General features: G+C 37.6%; 2 protein-coding genes across 3 annotated transcripts in view; both read right to left on the bottom strand.

The window, feature by feature from the left end:
• The window catches only part of Epha6 (EPH receptor A6), a 1036261-nt gene that overhangs the window by 551577 nt on the left and 461513 nt on the right, over nucleotides 1-23171 (bottom strand). The gene's annotated exons all lie outside the window — the stretch shown is intronic.
• On the bottom strand, nucleotides 21757-22366 carry LOC101609021 (high mobility group protein B3-like). The gene has a single exon (XM_045147687.1). It carries the CDS (start codon nucleotides 22354-22356, stop codon nucleotides 21757-21759), a length of 600 nt encoding a protein of 199 aa, XP_045003622.1. The 5' UTR covers nucleotides 22357-22366.

The raw sequence follows: 23171 nt of genomic DNA, 5'->3' as shown, positions 1-23171 counted from the left end.
GTAGAAGTCCTAGTCCAAGCAATAGGCCAGGAGAAAGATATGAAAGTGATACAAATTGGAAAGGAAGAAGTCAAATTAGCCCTATTTGCAGATGGCCTCATCCTTTATGTGTGGCCTGAAAGACTATACCATAAAACTTCTAAAGCTGATGAATTCCTTCAGCAAAGAGGCAGGGTAAAAATATCAATATGCAAACATTCACTGATGAATATTAAGAAAGCAGACAGATTCATCAGGCAACTTTTTATATCAAAATGGCACTTTTGTGAATGATGTGTGTAACTCCCTTAACCTTTAATTTACTATCCTTTGAGATATCTAGAAAATCTCTTTGCCCACCTTTTAGAAGTATTTTATTTTACTTATTTCTTTATTTAAGAGTGTGACAGATAGAAAGATGCAGATAGATTACATAGATAGGTAGACAGATAGATAGATGATGATAAATAGTTACATAATATATAGATGATAGATAGATAATAGATAGATGGTGATAGATAGATAAATAGATAGATGATCTGGTAGATAGATAAATAGGAGAGAGAGAGAGAATGGGCACACCGGGACCTCTAGTCCTTGTAAACATATTCCAGATGGATGTGCCACCTTGTGCAACTGGCTTTACATGGGTACTGAGGAATTGAACTCGAGTCTTTAGGCTTTTCAGGCAAGCTCCTTAACTTCTAAGCCATCTCTCCAATACTCCTCCACCACCTTTTAAATACTATGTTAGTTAGAGATCTTTATGTTGCAAATATATTATAATTCAACTGAAGTAAATATTAAATATATGTTGAGCATATTCTTAGGTGAGCATTAGCTATTTGTAGTTCTTCCTTTGATATAAAAAGTTACCTGATGAACCTGTCTGCTTTCTTAATATTCATCAGTGAATGTTTCAAATATATAATGACCCTTAAAAATATATTGTGAAGATTTTGTTTAATAACATAACAATTGGTTACTGACTACAACAGTTAAATGACTCCAAAATGCTCATATGCTGTTTCCTTAAATTGCAGTGGTAGCTCCTAGAGATATTTAGTTGGCTCATCATAAATTATATTAGATGTTTATCCAAGGTCTCACTTTGTCAAAATGTGTTTGCTGATTATACCTTTTACTTATTGCTTACAGATTCTTTAAATTTATTAAAATTTTTATTCTAATTAATGGACCAACCTTATGATAAATACAGATGATTGAGTCACATGAAATAGTTATGATACATTACCAGAAATTTTATCTTTTAAAAAAATTAATGCAATATTTATGTTCAATATATAGGCAAAAACACTTGATCTGCTTTAAAAATATTCAATGTTTATTAAACAATTTTCATATTACAGTTTTATAATTTTATATTTATATTTGAGTACTTTAGATTTCTCAGTATTCTTTATGCAAAATTCTTAAGACTAGAAATGTTTCCAGTTTTATTCTTAGACCCATGTTTTTTAAAAAATTTGAGTTTTAATACATAATAAGATATCTTTATGAAAGGTCTCGTCTATCCAAAGAATTGATGTAGATTCCATAAATATTTATCTTACACACACACACACACACACACACACAGTTTTACACAATATTTTAGTTTTGTGAATAAAATGAAGTTCATAGTACAGAAATTTCCACTTATAGGACGACATTATAGCTAGAAAAAATTTTGAATTTTAAATACACTGTATTTCAGATTTTGTTTCTTTCTGAAATAGGGTCTGGTCTCACTCTAGCACAGGATGACCTGGAATTCACTTTATAGTCCCAAGCTCACCTTACACTCACAGTGATCCTCCTACTTCTGCCTGCCAAGTTCTGGAATTAAAGGCATGCACCACCATGACTGGCAGGATTTCATATTTTTTATGGATGTTCAGCCTGTACTAAGTAATTTCTATTTCATCTGCTTCAATTATTTGCTTATGTATACATATATATGTCTGTGTGTGTGTTTGTGTGTGTGTGTGCATGTTATATGTTTATGGGCACATACATGACATGGCATTCTGTGGAGGTCAGAGGACAACCTTGGAGTGTTTCTAATTTTCTTCTACTTTCTCTTGAGGCATGATTTTTCTTGCCACTGTCTCTTGCTAGAGGTGCCGTTTTGTGTCCAACTCTGCCAGGCACTGCAGACGACTACTGAGCTTGGCTTGGCCATCTTGCATATAAGCATCTTTAACTGCTGGGCTATCTCACAGCCCCATACCTGTAAGTGGTTTTATTTTTTTCAACTTTTGAAGATTTTATTTACTTTTAAGTAAATAAATAATTACCTTTCTAAAGAAACATTTTCTTTTATTTTAAGTTGTATTTTTTTTTTTTATGGACAAGTAAATAACACATTTTCCAGTGGTCTTTTTATCCATTCAATTATGAAACTGTTGAACAAAACTAAATCTTTAAATGTAATTTTTATGCTTTTTGTGAGTATTTTGTAAAGACATACAAATAGACCTTGTTAGATTAGTTGCCATATTTTATTTTATGTTTTATATATCAATTGCATTTTATATCTAACTGAACTTAAGTATATGAGAAAAAAGATCAAATCTATAAATCAAGCATTGATGGGTAACATCACCTTTGTTATGATGCTGTGGTTTTGCCTTCTGTTTTTTCATGCAGAAAACCGGAAGCAATATGTGAAAGGACAGCAGAGAGAGATGCCTTTGCTCACTCATTTAAGTTACTTGATAATTTATATTTAACCGACACTTCTCTCTGACCCATGGATCCAAAAAGATCAGACTACTACTGTGTTATCCTTCAGTTTAGATTAAGCAGAATTTCTTGAGTGTATATAATGTGCATGTCTGGGTAGATTAAAATGATAAAATTATGAATAATCACTATGAATTAGTAATATTTTACTGAGATCTTCTTCAAGATGATCATTAGAAAATGATGAAAATAAATTCTTTAGCAGAAATCTGTTTAGCACAATAGAGTACAGAGAAATAATGCTCATTTTATTTTTTGTGAGGATGAGATAGCAATGAAAAACAAGTCTACCTTAGGCTGGAGAGATGGCTTAGTGGTTAAGCGCTTGCCTGTGAAGCCTAAGGACCCCAGTTCGAGGCTCGGTTCCCCAGGTCCCACGTTAGCCAGATGCACAAGGGGGCGCATGCGTCTGGAGTTCGTTTGCAGAGGCTGGAGGCCCTGGCGCGCCCATTCTCTCTCTCTCCCTCTCTGTCTTTCTCTCTGTGTCTGTTGCTCTCAAATAAATAAATAAATAATTAAAAACAAAAAAACAAGTCTACCTTGATTTGGATTACTAAGGCAAATGGGGATTAACAGAGGGATAAAATGCTGCACTTGCTTCTGTGCAGGGAGGACAGACATGGGAAAGAACAGAAGCATCATTTTGTAAAAAACTACATGACTCTTTATTACTAGTGTGCAAAATGCAAGGGATGTAGGAAGAATTAAATTTGGCTGGAGTTGTGGAAAGGTAAGATTTGTTATGGCAAGTACCTGAACCAATAATTTATAAGTATCAATGTCTACTTAGAGCTTTTTAAAGAATAAAGATATAAGATCATTTTTAAATAGTTTATTTTTATTTATTTATTTGAGAGATAGAAAAGGGGGGGGGGCGGGTAAGTCAGGGCCTCCAGCCACTGCAAATGAACTCCAGATATATGAGCCCCCTTGTGCATCTGGCTTATATGGGTCCTGGGAAATTGAACCTGGTTCCTTTGGCTTTGCAGGCAAGTACCTTAACTGTGAAGCCACTTCTCCAGCCCAGATATAAGGTCATTTTTCAAGTACAAGGAAAAAAATTACAATTTTATTAACATTGGGGAGAGATAAATTTTAGAGAAATGGGGGTGGAAAAGAGATTACTTAGTATAATAATATTACACTTGAGAAATCATGAGTGCTCAGATTAAGTCAATGACTTAGAAAGGGAGAAATTAAAGATATACTGAAAGAACAAAATTTATAAAATTATAATATGTACATACTGAGGCCTGGTATAAAGGTCAGAGAAGTAGAATGCTTAACTATCAAGCCCAAACTCTTGGGTTTTATCCTCAGGATAACGGTAACAAAAAACAAAAAAACAACAAAAAAAAAAACTGATAGAGAATCAGAGGTTATTGGTGGTTATAGTGGAGGTTAAAGATTAATGTTAGGTTTTCAGATAGAGATATCAAAAGAAAGAATGGATAAAGCCTGGGAGAATAGGAAGAGAAGTGGAGACTGCATCATGAGTCATGTATTAATTATGCCACATTCATATTGTCTGTGATAGATACTGATTGACTTCTGTAGTTGAGCATTTGGATTTGAAGCTTAATAGCATAATAGAGAAATCATTGGACCATATATTAAAATGATTAATATAATTCTCTGAAGCAGTCACAGAGGGTTTGAAATGCTTACTTACTGTCACTCCCCAGAACTGAAAGGGATGCGGTGCTTGGAATCTTTCACAGGAGTGTCTAACTTCATCTCCAATTTTCCCCCTTTCTCTTTTTGAGGCAATCCATGAAATATGAGTCTTTCCCTGCAGTATCATCAAGTTACCTGAACCACAACTAGGGCATTAGGCCTGATTAGTGCTCAGGTATCTCAACTAGATAATGGGTTTGAGCATCAAGACTTTGTTAGCATATTTCTGCCAGGGAAAATTAACCTTCATTTATTAATTAAGTTATTAATTAAATTAAATACCTCATTTTTATTATCATATTATTATTATAATAATATTTTATTATTACTGAGTACTAAAGAGAAATTCATTTTATGTCTCCTCAAAAAATGTAAGCTCCTTGAGTGAAGGGATTTGACCTTTTTTTTTTTTTCTTGATGGACTCCTGTTACAGTTACTTTCTCACTGCTGGAAAAAATATGCTTGACCATAAGCTGCTTATGTGAGAAAAAGGGTGTATTTCAGGATGACAGAGTCCACTGGAAGCAACATCAGAGTAGAAGAAGGTAGCTCATTTCTTGTAGATCCATATCAGAAAAATATCACCAAACAGCCAGTAAACACAAACAGCCAGAGCTCAAACAGGCTATCCACACATCTACTATGACTGGACTAAAAAGCTGCCACCAGTAACACTTCTTTTCACCAGCAGGGCTCCACTCCTTCAAGACTCAGGTTGCGAGCTCAACTTACTCAAAAATACTTCAGGCTATGGAGGACTTACATTCACATTCAAACTACCATATTCCACCATTGGTCCCCATAGACTCATGACCATCTCACAATTGCATTCAGACAAACTTCAATGTCCCCAAAATCTTTAGCAAATTTAACAGTGCTCAAAAGTCCCGAGTATCCTCTGAGATTAAAACTGTTTCTTAATTGTGAAGACTACAGTATAAAAATACATTACATACTTCTGGCTGGTTATGGTGACACACACCTTTAAACCCAGAACTTGGGAGGCAGAGGTAGCTTCCTGTGGGGAGTTCTAGGACACTCTGAGAATAAATAGTGAATTCCAGACCAGCCTGGGCTAGAGCCAAACCCTACTCTGAGAAACAAACAAACAACAAAAAGAAAGGTACATACTTCTAATATATAATGGCACAATGTAAACGTTTCCATTGCAAAAAGATATAACAACAAGAGACTAGATCATTGCAACATCAATAACCAGTAGGCAAATATTAAATATCTGTATTTCAAATCTAACAACCATAAAGCAGTAATGAAAAATCTCTGGATTCTAATTCTGTCCCTCCAACTGGGTTGAGAAGCCTGGAGAAAATTCCATCCTAGGCCAGTAGCTCTCCATGGCAGCCATTCCACAGCACTGATGCATCCAAAACATGTTCTGTTTTATACTACAAACCGTGGTTCATTTTCATAGCTCTATACCATGGCCTTACTGGCCCTTACACAGAGATTCCAACCCTGTTTCCTATTGTCGCATTTCAGTAGTGAGTAGAATGAGTTCATCTACGTACATTGGCCTTACTGAACTCCATACAGGGATTTCCACCCTGCTTCACTTTGCCCAGGGGCCATTAAAAAATGATGTAGCAGATCAAATGATCCTTTTACTTTGATCTTTCATGGTTCCAAAACTACCACCAGGTGAGAGGCGTAGTCAGTTTTTTCATTCAGGAGAAACAAAACATGACAAGGAAGAACAGGTTAATGCTTCACAGTCTTCTATCAAGATACCCTCTTTCAAACAAAATTGCATCATTACTCATTTGAGCCTTATATAACCTACCCCCAGGGCATCATGTCCATTGTTTCAATATAAATAGTTGATTGCTTAACAACTGTAGCTTCAGTAACCTAAAATCAGTCTCTCTGTCTATAACTATAAACTTGCTAGAATTTTTCCTGTAATAAACTCTATATCTCTTATAGTTTTCTGTCTATACCTTCCGCCAAGCATACCAATCCATTACTTTTAAATTCAACCTTGATCAAACTGTCTGGCATGGCTAGAAGGCTGGCTGCATAGTACATTTATACCATTAGCTCAGTTTCAAAAAAGTTCCCTCTTTACCCTTTGAATGTTTATAAGCCAAGCCTTCTCACTTCACAATTATCTCTGCATTTAACATTTCCAAACTCTCACCAAAAAAAAACCCATCAAATTCTGCTTATAGCATCGCAATGTTTCTCAAGTCCAAAGTACCAACTCCTTCCATATTCCTACCAAAAACAAGTTCTATAAGACCAAAAACCATATGGTAGATTGATCACAGCAACAGCTCAATTCCTTAGTAACAATTTTTTTTTTTTTTTTTTTGGCTAAAGTTACTTTCTTATTGCTGGGATAAATAAACACATGACCAGAAGTAGCGTATGGAAGGAAAGTGCTTATTTCAGGCTGACAGAATCCAGGGGAAGCATCATGATGGCAGAAGATGCTTGCTCACTTCCATAGATCCATAGCAGATCACAGCAGAGAGCTGACATCAGAAGACAGCAAATATGAACAGACACAGCTTAAACTGGATCTCTACATGTAGAAGAGCTGGACTGAAGATCTTATTCCAGTCTCTTCCCCAGCAGAGCTCCACCCCTTGGGAAACTAAAGTTGCAATCTTAATCAGAAATACCTCAGGGCTTCAGAGATGTCTCAGTGGTTAAGACACTTGCTTGAAAGGCTTAATGGCGTGAGTTTGATTCCCCAGTACCCACATGGAGCCAGACACACAAAGTGGTGCATGCATCTGAAGATTGTTTGCAGTGGTTAGAGTTCCTGACATGCCCATTCCATATCATTCTCTCTATCCTTGGAAATAATGAAAATATTTCAAAAAATAGCTTAGGCTATGAAGGACATAACATTCAAATTCAAACTACCACTTTCTGCCCCTGACACTCATAGGCTCATTTGATTTCATTTCCCGACTTAATAATGTAATATCTAGTACTTATAACTTCAGTACAGAGTAACTCTTTTTTACTAATTGATTTGGAGATATGATCAACATGGAAATATCCATATTAACACACACTGTTTTCATCCTAATATTTGTGTCAGTGGGGCTGAGAGATGGCTTGGTGATTAATGTATTTGCCTTCAAAGCCTAAACACCCAGGTTCAATTCCCAGAACCCATGTAAGTCAGATGCACATAGTAGCACATGCATCTGGAGTTCATTTGCTGTGGCTGAAAGCCCTGGCATGCTCATTCTCTTTCTCTATCTAATAAAAAAATAAAAGTTTAAAAATTGTGTTGATGAATGCTTTAAAAATTAAACAATTTGGGATTAGTGGTTAAGGCATTTGCCTGCAAAGCCAAAGGACCCAGGTTCAATTCCCCAGGAACCATGTTTGCCAGTTGCACAGGGGGGCACACATGTCTGGAGTTCATTTACTGGCTGAAGGCCCTGGTGTACCCATTCATTCTCTCTCTCCCTCTTTCCCTGTTAAATAAATAAATAAATAAATAAATATTAAAAATTTCTTTAAAAAATGAAAGAATTAGTTGAACATTCCACAATAAGTAACATCTCACCCATGATCATGCAAGCAATCCTAATTTTAGTTATGTTTAATTTAAACATAAAGTAATCTAAAATCATTACATGATATCCTATTATTAGGTATGACCTTAGTTGTTATGTATCAGATTATTCATTGCTTTCTTTTTAGTGGTTTTTTTTTTTTTTTTTTTTTTTTTTGATGTACAGTCTCATTCTAGCTCAGGATGACCTGGGATTAACTATGTAGTCTCAGGGTGGCCTTGAACTCATGTCACCCCTCCTACCTCTACCTCCCAGAGTGCTGGATTGAAGGTATAATCCACCACGCCCAGTCCCTCATTGCTTTCTTATACATAACAGAAATAGTTTGTCTACATTGATCAGTACATTTTCTGTTTGTTATGACAGGTATGTTTAAGGATCAATTTGACTAGATTAAGGGATATCTACAAATTTATGAAAGCACTACATCTTACGGTATTTCCATTGAATGTTTGGTTGTGAGTCAGTGAATTGACTGAGGAAGATTGGCCCTTGTGAGAGCCAGTAGTCTGCTGGGTCCTGAATGGAACAAAAATTTCTTTTCCTCATTTTTTCTAAGTTGTGACACTCTTCTCTCATTGAGGATACCAGAACTATTGGCTCATAATGTCTCACTTCCTCCTTCCATGGCATTAAGATTGACCTGTAGGTTCAAGTGTTCGCTAACTGATTCAATTACTCTCAAGGTCCATGATTCACTATTCAGCTCTGAAAATGAGTACAGATACATTTTATAGAATAGAAGTGTATGCATGTATCCACTCACATTAAAATATCAGGGGTCTACAACCTCTCCAGGGTTAGCTCCTTTGCAGTTGAATGGTATACCATTGAGAAAGGGATTTAGACCTGTTGCAGTCAGGTTCACAGTGCTGGCAAAAAAAAACCTGACTAGGAGCAGCTTATGGGGAAAAAGGGTTTATTTTGGCTTACAGACTTAAGGGGAATCTTCATGATGGCAGGGGAAAATGATGGCATGAGGAGAGGGTAGAGGTAACCTCGTCACCAACATCAGGTGGACAACAGCAACAGGAGAGTGTGCTAAACACTGGAAAGAGGAAGCTGGCTACACACCCATAATCCTGCCTCAACAATACACTTCCTCCAGGAGGCTTTAATTCCCAAATTGCCATCAGCTGGAGACCTAGCATTCAGAGCACCTAAGTTTATGGGGGACACCTGAATCAAACCATCACAAGACCACTGCATTTAGCAAACGGTTCTTCAGTCTTTCTCTTCAGGCCTCACACCAAAGCCACTCCTAACCCTGAGTCCCAGGACTGAGAGTCTCAGCACCACCATCAGTGTTGCACTGGCTTCCTAATGTGGACAGAGTCACACAACTGTAATACCAGTGTTTCACGTGGAGATGCATGTTTCTTTTCCTCCAAGGTGGCTTCTTTATCTGAGTAACAGTAGGAGGCACTTCCCTAATTAATTTCCTCTCCTGAACCATATCAGTGTTCTATTGCTCAGAATCTCTGCAGAACCTGGTGTATTTCACCAATACCTTTTGAATGTGTGTGTGTGTGTGTGTGTGTGTGTGTGTGTGTGTATTCTGAAATTATGAGTTCTAATTTTTCTCTTATGAAACTTTTCTAAGCACCTTGCCTCTTTGCCTCACCTGCTATGATTCCAAGGGGATTTCACAATTAATTATCTATATTTAAAAAAATGCTCCCTTTGAGCTTGGATTAAGATTTCATTCAAATTCTAAATTATTTCAGAGGAAATTATCTTCACAATACTTAGCCCTCCAACATCAAAATCTTTTAAATTACCCTTTTATGAATATCAATATGAACTGATTCTACTATTTTAAAGTTGTCTAACACTTTTTGACATTAGGACAACCTTCTTCTTCTTTTTTTTAATATTCTCCAGGAATTTCTTTCAATAATAAAAGCTCCCTCCCTCTCCATTCTTGGTTTCATCACCTGAGTGAAGATTCCATTCAGTTTCATGTTAAATTACATGAAAGTCATTTTATTATCATATAAAATCATATTTTTTTCTATATGGAATTATAAAAACCAGTTGTATAATTTGAGGCTGTGTCTTGAAATAACAACATTGGATGCTAAGTCCAATGAGAGAATGAGAATGAGAATGTTTCTACTGAGCACAGAAAATTCTAAAATTATTCTATTCTTTTTAGTGAGAATACTAACATGTTCTCTATAAAAACATACAAAGCAATATAACTTGCTGATTCTTTAATTTTCTAGACAAAGATCAAAATTTCTTCCAATCAGCAATATTATGGGTATAAGAAATATGGTGTCAATGCTGACGTTTTATTTTTAAAAAGTTGGTACCATTAATTAATGTCATAATGCAGTACCTATGATGCTTTCCTACAAACAATGCACATCATCTAAATGTAGATGTCATTTTGACAGTAACTAAGTAGAATTGCCTGTGGTTAAAAATATTGTTACTTAAGATAACCTCCGTAAAATATCAGTGTTTAGAAAAATCTCTATGGGCATAATAACATACAGTAGCTTAGTAAGAAGTGTTATTCTTTATTTTTAATGTTTTATTATGACAGAATTATTCTTCTTTTCACTTTCAGGTTATATTTGTAGAATAAAATAAGTCTAAAAATAAAATCAAGGCACAATTATTGCAAAGTTATTTATTAAGTAGCACATGTTATTAACAAAATAGTGCCGAATTATCAATACCTTTTATTGTGAAATATTGGATAGAAAGGAAATAGGACTTGATTTGGCAGAATTATGATACCCATGAGTTAAGCAGTGACTAGAAATTGCAAAATAAATTTGAAAGCAAGGAAATTCTCAACAGTTCTTTTTGTCTTTAGATTGAATTCATTGGCAAAAGACAGTAAAAGTTGGTTGTAAGATAGGTGGGGTGGTGCATATCTGTGATTATAGCTTGATAAGCTATGTCAGGATTGCCAGTTGAAGAGCAGCATGTTCTGTGGTTCCTGGCCATCCTGGGGCTGCTGCACATCGGTTTCCCAGGGGCACCAGGCAACTGCAGAGCAGAGTCTTGAGTGGCCATGAGTATGATGGGAGGAAACACCTGGGAGACTCTGTCAGGGGACAGCTAGTTTGTTAGGGGAATGGGCTTATAAGCATCCATGTAGTGGTGGGAAAAGGTATGGGTACAGGTCACAGGGGCTTTTGCTATGTGGAGGCTGCTGGATGATACCTCATTAACATACAGTTACCTTCTGGGTGAGCAGTAAAAGGTCACATGGCCATGGGGAAACATAAACCTCAGTCTTATCAGGATGTCCAGGTGTTCCAGGTGAAGGGAGGGAGTGGCCCCATTCCTGCTGGTCTTCAGGTGAGATTATCACTGTCTAGGCCTGCTTCAACCTCCAGTGACTTGGGACCCTCAATTGTGCCTGACAACTCTTCCATTGTTTTTATAATGGGGCAGTATCATCACACTGAGTGAGATCTTTATAGCCTATCGCAGGTCTAGAAGAGCTAGATGATGCACAAGGATCTGGTTGGTAGCAGCCTTAGCAATATTAGTTATTTGTTGTCTGAAAAATTTGATGAGGCAGGGTGCCACAAGTAACAGGGTTCCTACAGCAAGGAAGGGCCAAGGAAGGGGAGAAGCCAAGTGACTCAGGGGTTAGAGAGCCAGGTGGTCAGGTTGTCGGGTTAATAGTAGTCAAGTAGCTCCTTGTAGAGTTTTTTGAGAGTCTTCACATTGTTTTAAACAACATTTGATTCATCCACAACAACAAAATTCTCCCAAGACCATACATGTCCCCCCATGTTCAGCAGTGATGAGGTTTAAGGCTGTACAGTTTTGGAGTACTACACCTATGAGCCAGGTTAATTGTCTCTGAAAAGACTCGAGGCTGTTGGTGGTTGATATCATGGCTGAGTCCAGCTTGTCTTGGAAGTACCCTGAAAGGTGGTTGGTTTGGACAAGAGTGGCTCTTGCAACACCAGAGGCACTCGGGGGCAGAGTTACACCTAGGCCTACCAGTGGGGGTATGAAAATCTCTCTTGGTCGACAAGGGCGAGTTTGTAGACTGCTTCTTCTTCCTCATAGAAATACAAGACTGGGGAACAGTAAGTGGTGAGGAAACATTTATGCATGGGGTGATGAGCCCTTCACACCATAGGAGAGTGGGTATCTTTCTTTAAAATTTTTTTTTATTTTGGTTTATTTATTTGAGAGTAATATAAAGAGGCAGAGGGGTGGGGGAGGATGGGAGCACCAGGGCCTACAGCCACTGCAAATGAACTCCAGACGCGTGCATCCCCTTGTGCATCTGGCTAACATGGGTCCTGGGGAACTGAGCCTCGAACAGGGGTCCTTAGGCTTCACAGGCAAGCACTTAACCACTAAGCCATCTCTCTAGCCCAAGAGAGTGGGTATCTTGCCATAAGTGGTCCTGGTTATATTGAGGAGGCATTCAGCTCTGATCACTTTGGAGCTGGACAGGTAAAGGGGCCTACATTGACCAGAACCAAAGAGGAATATCAATAAGGCGGGGTTGAGGACAGTTTGTTGTAGATTTGGGGTATTCAAGGGTGGCATTAATAGGGACCGTGGCTAGCAGGGGGTGCGTGGTGAACACACAAAAGAAGTGGTTAGAAGCATTGGGTTGGTTAGTAAAAGGGAGAAGGTTGGCCACATACTGGATGTACTGTGCCCAGGATCTGGTGGCTTGCATCTTTTCTGTGACTTGTTTTTCCTGTGAAAGAATGTGATGGTGATTAAGAACCAGGCAGGAAACAGGAACAAGCTGTATAGAAATATGAAGGTTGGTGGAGGGAGCTAGTGAGAGGCCATGAGCATAGTTTTCCTGTCACTCCCCCACTCCCCGCCATGGCCTTCCTTTCTGCAATTGAAACATTTTCCTTTAGTCTTCAAGGCTGCAGCAAAAGCCTGTGCTAGGGAGGCAGCCTTATGTGAGGCAGCCCTTATATCCTGGGTAGCAACTCTCCATTTATCATAATGTTCATCCTTGAGGCCTTGGCAGACCAGTACACTCTGAGGTCATGCCCTCCCAAAAGATGTTTTTAATGAGAAGGTCCTTGGAGGTTGGGTCAGGAATTATCCTTTCTAGGTTTGTTTTTGTTCTTAATATAATATGAGAGAGGGTTTTGTCTGGTTTTTGATGGAGAAACAGCAAGGAGGAGGCATTATATTGGGGGTTAGAAAGTTGCGGGTCTGCAAATTCAAGAAGCCAGCAACTGCCCTACAGGCTTTCAAGAGGTCATTGCGTTACCGTTTGTTTTTTTTTTTGTGTTGGAGGGAAATATGCCTGTGTGGGCTGACAGGGTCTGAACAGAGGGCTAGGGCCCTTCAGTCAATGCCTAAGAGTGGCCTAGGCCAAGAGATGTCAATTGTCAGTTCACCCTATTTGGTACCTTGCAATGGTGTGAACAGAAAGTTGAGGACAGGGAGAAGCCTGCCAGCGCTCAGGCATGGCGGCAAGGCCAGAGGGGCTTCTGTCCCTTAGGGGGTGCACTCACTTACCCCAGTGCATCTCACAGGGTCCCAGTTCAGGTGCCAGCTGTGGTTCCTGGCCACCCTGGGGCCTCTGCTCATTGGTTTCCCAGGGGCATCCAGGCAACTGCAGAGCAGGATCTTGAGTGGCTATGAGTGCGACAGGAAGAAACACCTGGGTGACTATGTCAGAGGACAGTTTGTTTATTTGTCAGGGGAATGGGCTTATAAGCATTCAAGTAGTGGCAGGAAAAGGCACCGGGGTGTGGATCACAGGGGGGATTAGTTGTGTGAAGGCTGCTGGCTGATACCTCATTAACATATAAGGACTGTCTGGGTGAGTGGTAAAAGGTCACATGGCCAAGGGGAAACACAAACCTAAGTCATATCAGGAAATCCAGGTGTCCCAGGCAAAGGGAGGGAGTGGCCCCACTCCTGCTGGTCTCAAAGCAAGATGATCAGGGTCTAGGCCTGCTGTAACCTCCTGTGGCCTGGGACCCTTCACCGTGCCTGAGGGCTCAGGCCTGCTTAAATCTCCAGTGTCCCAGTGCCCTCAACTGGGCCTGGCAGTGTGCTACATAGTATGGCTCTATCTCAAAAAGAATTAAACGTGGGGAGTGGTGAGATGGCTTAGCAGATAAGGCACTTGCCTGCAAAGCTAAAGGACTTTGGTTTGATGCCCCAGGACCCATGTAAGCCAGATGTACAAGGGGGTACATGCATCTGGAGTTCGTTTGCAGTGGCTGGAGGCCCTGGTGCACCCATTCTCCCTCCCCCTTTCCCTCTCTCAAATAAATAAATAAAAATTAAAAATATTAAAAACATGGGCAATAAAAAGTATTGTGCATATACAAGTTAGTATTTGTTAATTGTCAATTATATGCTCTTTGCTATGTGGCATGACTAAAAATATGATTAAAACATGCTATGAGTGTTGGTTAGATGCCTTAGTCAGTACATGCTTGCCTCCTGGGTATCAGGATCTCAATCCAGTCACCAATACTTGTATCCAGTGCTGTGGTGTAATCCCATTGCAGAAGTGAGTATAAACAGGTAGATCTTTCGTACTCACTAATTAGTTTAGCTTAATTGGTGAGCTTCACAACAATCAGAGACACTATATCTCAAAACAGGTGAACAGCATTCTTGAGGATAAAACATGAGGTTTTCTTTTGTCCTCCATGTATACATGCACACACATGAATACACACATGCACACATACACACAAAATTTAATAAGTTTTCATGAAGTTCCAATATATGGGTGAGATATCAATAAGTATTAGGGGTGAAATTTCAGATTTGTATAATTATTTAGCTTGGCATTAAATTTAATATGGAACTTTTTAAATCAAAGTTTTAAGCCATTTAGTTATCGAAACAAATATATCCAGGAAAAGGTTTCATTCATGCAGATATTCTTGTTGGTTATGTCATGATTATCAGGGAGAAAGAATAGATGGCAGCATGATAAAAGCAAAGGGTAACAATGGTGATGGCACAGACGAGGTGCCAGTTTTACAGAGCCAGAACTTGCAACCTATTAGACTGGGATGAACTCGTTCTCTTACTTAGACTAACAGAAAAGTGATACGTATTTTGTAGTATGATTGTGAGAAATAAGTGAGTTTATATTTGTTCATCAATTTGAAAATTATCTGGCAAAGAGGGACATTCTGCCTTATAGTGTAACCAAATTTGTTGACATTTAAAACAAAAACTGTAATTTGTCATTCTGTTTCAGCATAGTTTACTGAGATCTGATTATTTTGAAGTAATAAGATAAGATAGACAAGTGGCCTTAGTTATTCCCAGGGTCTCTGTTGGACAAACAAAGGTTCAGCAGGACAGCTCAGTTCTCAGACCTAAAGTGGAGCAAAAGTTCATAAGCTGTGAGAAGCGCGTGTGCCTGTAGCTGGGCTTTTTGAAAGGGATGCATCCTTTCCGGGTTATCACAGGAAGGAATCGTACTTAGACTTGTGAGACAAATCCCAAATGCTATGGTCAGTTTGCAAAGACCACCTAATGTCTTTTTGTTTTGTTTTCTCAGATTTTTTTTTTTTTTTTTCATGCTTTAAAAGTGCAGCCGTGCTTTAGGCCTCTAGGTCAGAACTCTCAAAGGCAATTCTGGTTTTGATTTATTACTGGCTGTCTTACCTGCCTTACACTGTCCCTCTGCCAGTCTAGGATAATCCAAATTTACTCCAGAGATCACCTGATAAAGTAGATCAGACAGACTCTGGGGTGAGTTTACAGGTCTCTGGACAGTTAAAATTTCAAAATGAGGGAGTATAAGCCCTTGTCTACCACTTACCGGACATGTAACCCAACATGGTGGATTCACTGCACATGCATTGTAAGCATGTTCTTGCTTGATTCAGGGGAGAAGATTGATTAGGGTTGAATGTGAGCCCTGTCTTCAGAAAATCAAGAATAATGCCTAATAAGGTAATGCCATTTATCTAGGACATCCACAGATTTATGCTATTGATCAAGTTATAATTACTATTAAAATTCTGTGAATGAAGGCAGGTAAAATGAAGTTTCCAACATTGGAATAGCTGTTTGTAAATTGGTGTTAACTCAACCTAATATCTGAGGAATTCTAGGCATGATTTGTCTTCATTTACTTTAAATTTTTGTAACCAAGATATTATAATGACATTAAGAAATCTAAAAGATAAAATTTACATCTACCTTTTTTTTTTAAATATTTTTTTTTGTTCATTATTTATTTATTTGAGAGTGACAGACACAGGGAGAAAGACAGATAGAGGGAGAGAGAGAGGATGGGCTCGCCAGGGCTTCCAACCACTGCAAACGAACTCCAGACATGTGCGCCCTCTTGTGCATCTGGCTAACGTGGGACCTGGGGAACCGAGCCTCGAACCGGGGTCCTTAGGCTTCACAGGCAAGCACTTAACCGCTAAGCCATCTCTCCAGCCCTACATCTACCTTTTTTAAAAGCAATACATGTTTACTAATCCTCAATTACAACCCTAGAGGTTTTATCTGATTTCTGATAGCTCTCTGATCATTAGAGTACAAAATACTGCATATATGGTGAGAGAATCGTAATTTTTCCATTATCCTGTAAGAATGGAACAGGTGGCTAATAAATTAAACAGGGACATGCCATCTATTATTGAGTACATTCTATTCAACCATGTTGTGCCCTAGAGGCCATTCATAAAACATGTTGAAGAAAGCTCTTTTTTTTTTTTTTTTTTTTTTTTTTTAAATAGTCACAGCCTTAGAAAAGTCAACTGATGATTTCTATTCTGGATCTCAAGAAAAATAAAAGTGTGATTTGGAAATTTGTTAAGAAGAATAAGAATTGATTGAAATAAACTTCTCTTTAAAGTAGAAAATTAAACACACACCCACAAAGTGTTGTAAATCAAAATGACATCATTCAAGCTGTATTACAGATTATGAGTTCATTTCTGAATTGTGCACGATGGTCCTAATAATCATGGATACTTGTTGCTTCAAACATTTCTTTCGTCATAAAAATAATAAAAAAAATGAGCCGGGCGTGGTGGCACACGCCTTTAATCCCAGCACTTGGGAGGCAGAGGTAGGAGGATCACTGTGAGTTCGAGGCCACCCTGAGACTCCATAGTGAATTCCAGGTAAGCCTGGGCTAGAGTGAGACCCTACCTTGAAAAACCAAAAATAAAAAATGAAAGTAAATTTAAAAATGATATTTCTATACCTTCTCACACTAATTCAGGCCTTGTAGGCAACTTCCTAATATTTAAACACTCTTCCCATTTCAAGGGAAACAAATTGGTGTTCTTACGGTGTCAGTTTGGTACATTGGCTCCAACTTTAGTCTATACTGATTGTGAAAGGTTACTAGCTTACAAAAATAATGAAAGGATATGCTTACTGTGGGCATATATACTTTGACTACAACAACCATCAGATCTGAAACTAACACAGCACACACACTCACACACACATACACACAGAGCAGACAAGAAAAACTCTCCAGCCAGGCATAGTGGCACATGTTTTTAATCCCAGCACTCAGGAGGCTGAGGTAGGAGGATCACTGTGAGTTCGAGGCCACCCTGAGACTACATAGTGAATTTCAGGTCAGCCTGGACCAGAGTGAGACCCTACCTCCAAAAACAAAAATGAAAACAAACCAAAAAACAAAACAAACAAACAAAAACCTCTCCAGAATAAATGTGTAAGAATTTTTAAAAGTGAAGTTTGGTAGACTCCATCTCAAGTTTCTATCTTAAGCCAAATTCTGTAAAATCTTATTTGGAATATACATTCTTTTTTGTAAGTACACAGAAAAATTATATAAGAGCAATCACTGGCAATTTTTTAGATATGTTTTATAAATAAATTAATATAATCATTTAAAAGCATAAATTGAGTAAAAAAACTGCATTGATTTTCTAAAGTTAAAGGGGAATACTATGAGAAAATTATAATTTAAATTTATAATCTGTTCCTATATATTTATTAGGAGTAAATACACATTTATTTTCTTTCTTGACATTCAGAATAAACATTTCAGTGATCACACTTGTATTTATGGAGCATTGCTAAGTAATGGAATATTTTAATAACTATCCAAAAATATTTCTGTGTCTGTGTGGATTGTTATGAATAATGCTTTATTGATCAGTCATTAAATTATAAATTAAATAATGAAAATAAAGAGTGCCTAGCTCTTCCATGATTGCCAGAAAATTTGTTGTCTGTAGATTTGTTAACTAAAATTAAATTATTCATTTCTAGCACTTTACAATTTATGTGTGTGTCAAGGTTAAAAACTATTTAAAGAAGGACCCAAGAGTGTAGTTCATTTTAAAATGAATTGTCAAGTGAGGTAGTCAACTTCCCACTGCTGTAATTAATTATTTAGTATGTTCTCCTTACATCCTAGAAACAAGTGTGGAAGAATGAAACAAAACCCTCCATTCCTTTGGCATGGTGATGATTGCTATCTAACACTTGCTTTGCATTTAGGAAAGATTCAATCACATCACACTGAGATTGATTTGTAGAAGTCTTAACCCTGCCATTCCTTCTTGAAATTAACCATAAAACTTGATTAAAGCCCATGTCTAGCTGAGAGATTCCCATCACTGGGGTGATCACCAGAGACAATAATAGGTTTGTGAACAAAAGCTTTGGTGAAACACTGAAATATTGGGGTAGGCCAATCTGATATTATACCTGATACAAAACCTGTGACAAGTCTTTGGAAAAAGAGTAACATGAGAACATATATATATATATATGTATATATATGGCAACTTCTTGAAAATAATCAAATCTTATATTAATGTGTCAAAAGGATGCAAGAAATTTGAAACCTTAATACTGCAAATGGGTACTTCCATGGTTATTTATAGTACACAAGATTGAGTCTCTTATAGATAATGCATCCGAAAACATGGGCTCTACTGTAATTTGTACGGCTTTCACATTTTCTGAATGCCTTCATGTTAGTATCATGGTTAAAAAAAAAAAAAAAGAAAAGAAAAGAAAGAACAGTCCACTAGTGAGACCTAAAAATGAAGAATTTTTCACTTAAAAATTGACGCTGGGGATGAGGAAACGGCTGAGCAGGTAAGCGTGCTTGCTGCGCCAGCATGAGGGTCTGGGAGGGCTTGATCTGCGCGGAGCTTGATTTCCCAGCACACACATAAGCAGCTGACTGGGCAGACAACTGGCCGCGGGGGTTGCTCCTCAGCCAGTGTGACTGAGAAAGGCTGCTCTAGGTTTAAGTGAGAAACTCTCTCAAGGACATCCATGGAGGAGGGAGAGAAGGGAACCCCTGATGTGCTGCTCTGGCCTCTGCACGTGTACGCACAGGGTTCTATGATTTGCCCACATCTATGTATACACCACACACACACACACACACACACACACACACACACACACACACACACAATTTGGATGAAAAATAAATAGCTGTTAAAACTAAGGCTTATTAGGGAATGTGGCTGCAAATACTTTTTAGAAAGTATTTCTCAAGTGTTTTGTAATTTTTTTTCTTTTTAGATCAAGAAGGAACTCTATTATTGAGTTGTGTTTAGGAAGTTCACTAAATATTTTGTCACAGTTTTGAAGACAGTAAGTTGATGTTAACACAATATGCAAAAGTTCTTTACTAATCCTATTACTTTTCTAACTCACTTCTTCTTTGAAAAACTATGTTATCAGTTGAAGACTCTTTAATTGGGGAGGTTGAATGAATTTATTTCAAAAAGCCTTCAAAAGAAAACCAGAAAGTATGCATCAAGTTTGCAATTGTGTGTTTCCTATTTTGTTAGATTTTGTGTTTATGTTTTGAAATATATTATTACTGAAATATATTGTTGACCAGTGATGTGAATTAAGTATGATAATTTAGGTATTTGCTGACCTACATGAAATATCTTGATGTTTTTGTGTAAGCTTATCTTACATTGTTACAATGTTTCAGGCTTATAGCCTTGAATTTAGATTTACTAGTTTATTTCTGCTATTATATAAGATTATCAGCTGTCTTATGGCTTCACATTGTATTAATTTATTATTAATGATACACCCTACCTAAAAGATATTCCTAGATATTTGACATAATTTTTGTAACTTCCATACATAAGTAAGATAGCTGAAATGTAAATTTACATGATTTTCTACTTTACCTGATCATATGAGTAATAAATATATAATTATTACTTAGAAATGACTTTTATATTAAATTATGGACAATAAAAACCCTCACAAACATGACAAGTAAAATGTATTCCCAATATATCATGACCTATCTAGTTATAACCAAAAATATGTATAATGGGTCTTATCTTAATGCCATTCTAATAGAGAGAGCTCATAAGGTAGGAAACTATTACATGATAGCAACTATGTGATCAATGTATGTTTATCTCTATAAAACAAAAGTGTTCTATGTTAAATAATTTACTATTCATCACTACATAGCTAAATCCACCAATTAATGGCCTGGTGTGCAAATTTGGTGTATTTGAAATCATTCATAAGACAATGACATGGTCTGAGGGATCTTTTTTCTCTTAACTTAAGAACACCTGGATTAAACTGGCATTACGAGCACAGGATGAAATTCAGTACACCTCACTCTTTTTATTCATTTCATATTATTAAGGGCTCTGATACTTAGTGCCGAACTGACACAACAGAAGTGAATTAACCTTTAAGGTATGAAATCAGCTATTGTATAATTGGGAATGTTGCTTTCAGTAAAACCATTTGAACAGAAGAGTAGAGCAGAGATATTAAGTAGATTTTATAATGAACATTTATAAACAAAAGAAAATTAGGAAGAGACACAAAAAATGAGTATAAAGATGTGAGGGGAGAGCTGGAACCAGAAAAATATTAAAGCTTAGAGGTGAAAAATCAGTGGTCTTACATGAACCACTCTTTCCTGTGTAAAATGGAAAATATTTATTTACAGTAAATCTTACAGTGAAGGATATCTCAAAATAAGCAAAATTACACAGATTTTTTTTAAATGTAATACTGTTTATTTAACTTCAAAAACATCTCAGCATTCTAAACATACAAAAAAATAACAGAATGTTGCAAATTGTGTTGAAGTACAGAGGGCCCTTGAACTTTCAATGATGCAGTAGTTCTTCTGCTTTGCTGACAAAGACGAGTTCTAGTTTAGAAAGGAAGTTTGAAAATCTACTGCACTGAACTAAAGGAATAACTGCAAACACTTCTCATGCCAGCTGACCCCACCCCCCTTTTCCACAACTGAGAATGTCAGCAGAATGCTATGTCACTATATACAACACAAGACACCCTGAAGCTAAATGTATGCTCACTGCAGTATCAACAGTATCAGTGCACGCCCTGAGCTACAAGCCCCTCAAGAAGGCATCCCCCCACCCCATTCTCCACGCCACACAAGGAGCACCAAGAGTTTGTCTCTATTGTTTTGTACTCTTTACAAACCATAGATATGTACAGTTGACAACTCAGGATTTCTAGCCAATAACCATAGAGCTAACACCACCTTACAAGTTGCAAACAAAATGCCAGAAACATCTCCAAATGCCTTGTCACACCAACAGCAAAGTGCACAGAGTGAGGAGAACACGAGAGTGCCTTTTCATCTTAAAAATGCTTGGAAGTATGTGCAACTTTGAGACAGTGTCAGGGTGCTCCGAACACCCATGGCCACTTCATGTAAACCACTGACACTTTGAGACTACAGTATGATCGTGATCAAGTTTTGTGATTAAACCGAATGAGGGCAATAGACACGGCTCCCAGGAGAGATGTGTCAGTCAAGGCGCTCCCTACACAAAGGGACAGATAAGCAGTTTATTCATCCTCCTCCTCCTCCTCCTCTTCCTCCTGCTCCTCCTCTTCATCTTCCTCTTCCACCTTTTTCCGGGCAACTTTGGCAGGACCCTTGGCGCCATCAAACTTCCCTTTGGACTTGTAGTCCGCAACATCCTTCTCGTACTTCTCCTTCAGCTTGGCCGCCTTGCTGACATACGGCTGCTTCTCGCTGTCACTCAAGTTATTCCACGTCTCGCCCAGCTTCTTGGCCACATCTCCAATAGAGATGCCAGGGTTTGTGGACTTGATCTGGGGACGGAATTCCGAACAGAATAAGGAAAATCCAGACGGTGGTCTTTTGGGGGCATTGGGGTCCTTTTTCTTCTGGCCTCCTTTAGCTGGTCCATAATCTTTCATTTCTCGATCATAGCGCACTTTATCCACCTTCGCCATTTCATCTAACTTGGACTTCTCCTTGCTGGACATTGTCTTCCACCTCTCAGAACACTTCTTGGAAAACTCTGCAAAATTGACAGGGACCTCTGGGTTTTTCTTCTTATGCTCTTCTCTGCAAGTCTGCACAAAGAAGGCATAGGCAGTCATCTTGCCCTTTGGCTTCTTGGGGTCACCTTTAGCCATCCTGACTGTATTGTTCACTCGTCTCACAGATTTTTAAAAAAGAAATAAAATATATAATTTAGGAAGAGAAATGAACATTTTTGGCTAATAGGTGTACAATATAATGAAGACTGAACATTAGATTTCTTTCAAGTTGCATGAATATACATGTTAATAGAGATTTATTAATTCAACATGTATTATCTATGGAATTGTATACTCCAGGTTCAGCAGTGGCTAATAAAAGTGTCCAAAGCATAATTCACTAAAGGAATTGTATCTTAAAGCCATGGGTTAATAAATAATGGATTTTTTTACATTTCTATGTTCAAAATAGTTTGGATTAAAACATTAGTAGAAATCAATTTTAGTTTGTGACCAGTTGCCTGAATTGAGGATATCTGCTTCACCATAGTTAAAATTTAGTTATAGTTGTTTACATAGCATAAAACAATTACAAATAATGTTTCATGATTCATCATTTTTATTATCATTTTATAATATATGAAGTTTAGATTTCTTAAACACTCTTTACATGTAATCATTTCATTTTACATTTTTGAGGTAGGTAGAACTTCATGTATCCCATGCTGGTTCAAACTCACTATTTGGCTAAGGATGACCTTAAAGTCCTGATCTTTCTGCCTCAGACTCCCTAGTACTGGGATTACTAGAGTATACCATCACACCTGGGTTATATGGAGCTAGAATAGAATCTATGACTTTCTGCATGCTATGCAAGCACTGGAACAACTGAGCTACACCCATAGGACTGTAGATTAACTTAAAAGACTATATCCTTTCATATTCATTGCTAATACAGTAGAGAATAAAAT

This window comes from Jaculus jaculus, chromosome 4, assembly GCF_020740685.1.
Source record: "Jaculus jaculus isolate mJacJac1 chromosome 4, mJacJac1.mat.Y.cur, whole genome shotgun sequence".
NCBI lineage: Eukaryota > Metazoa > Chordata > Mammalia > Rodentia > Dipodidae > Jaculus > Jaculus jaculus.
The sequence above is the reverse complement of the archived record's forward strand: the minus strand, read 5'-3'. Positions and strand labels throughout refer to the sequence as shown.

Coding starts and splice junctions, on each gene's coding strand:
- LOC101609021 (XM_045147687.1), bottom strand. CDS start 22,356: ATGGCTAAAGGTGACCCCAAGAAGCCAAAGGGCAAGATGACTGCCTAT.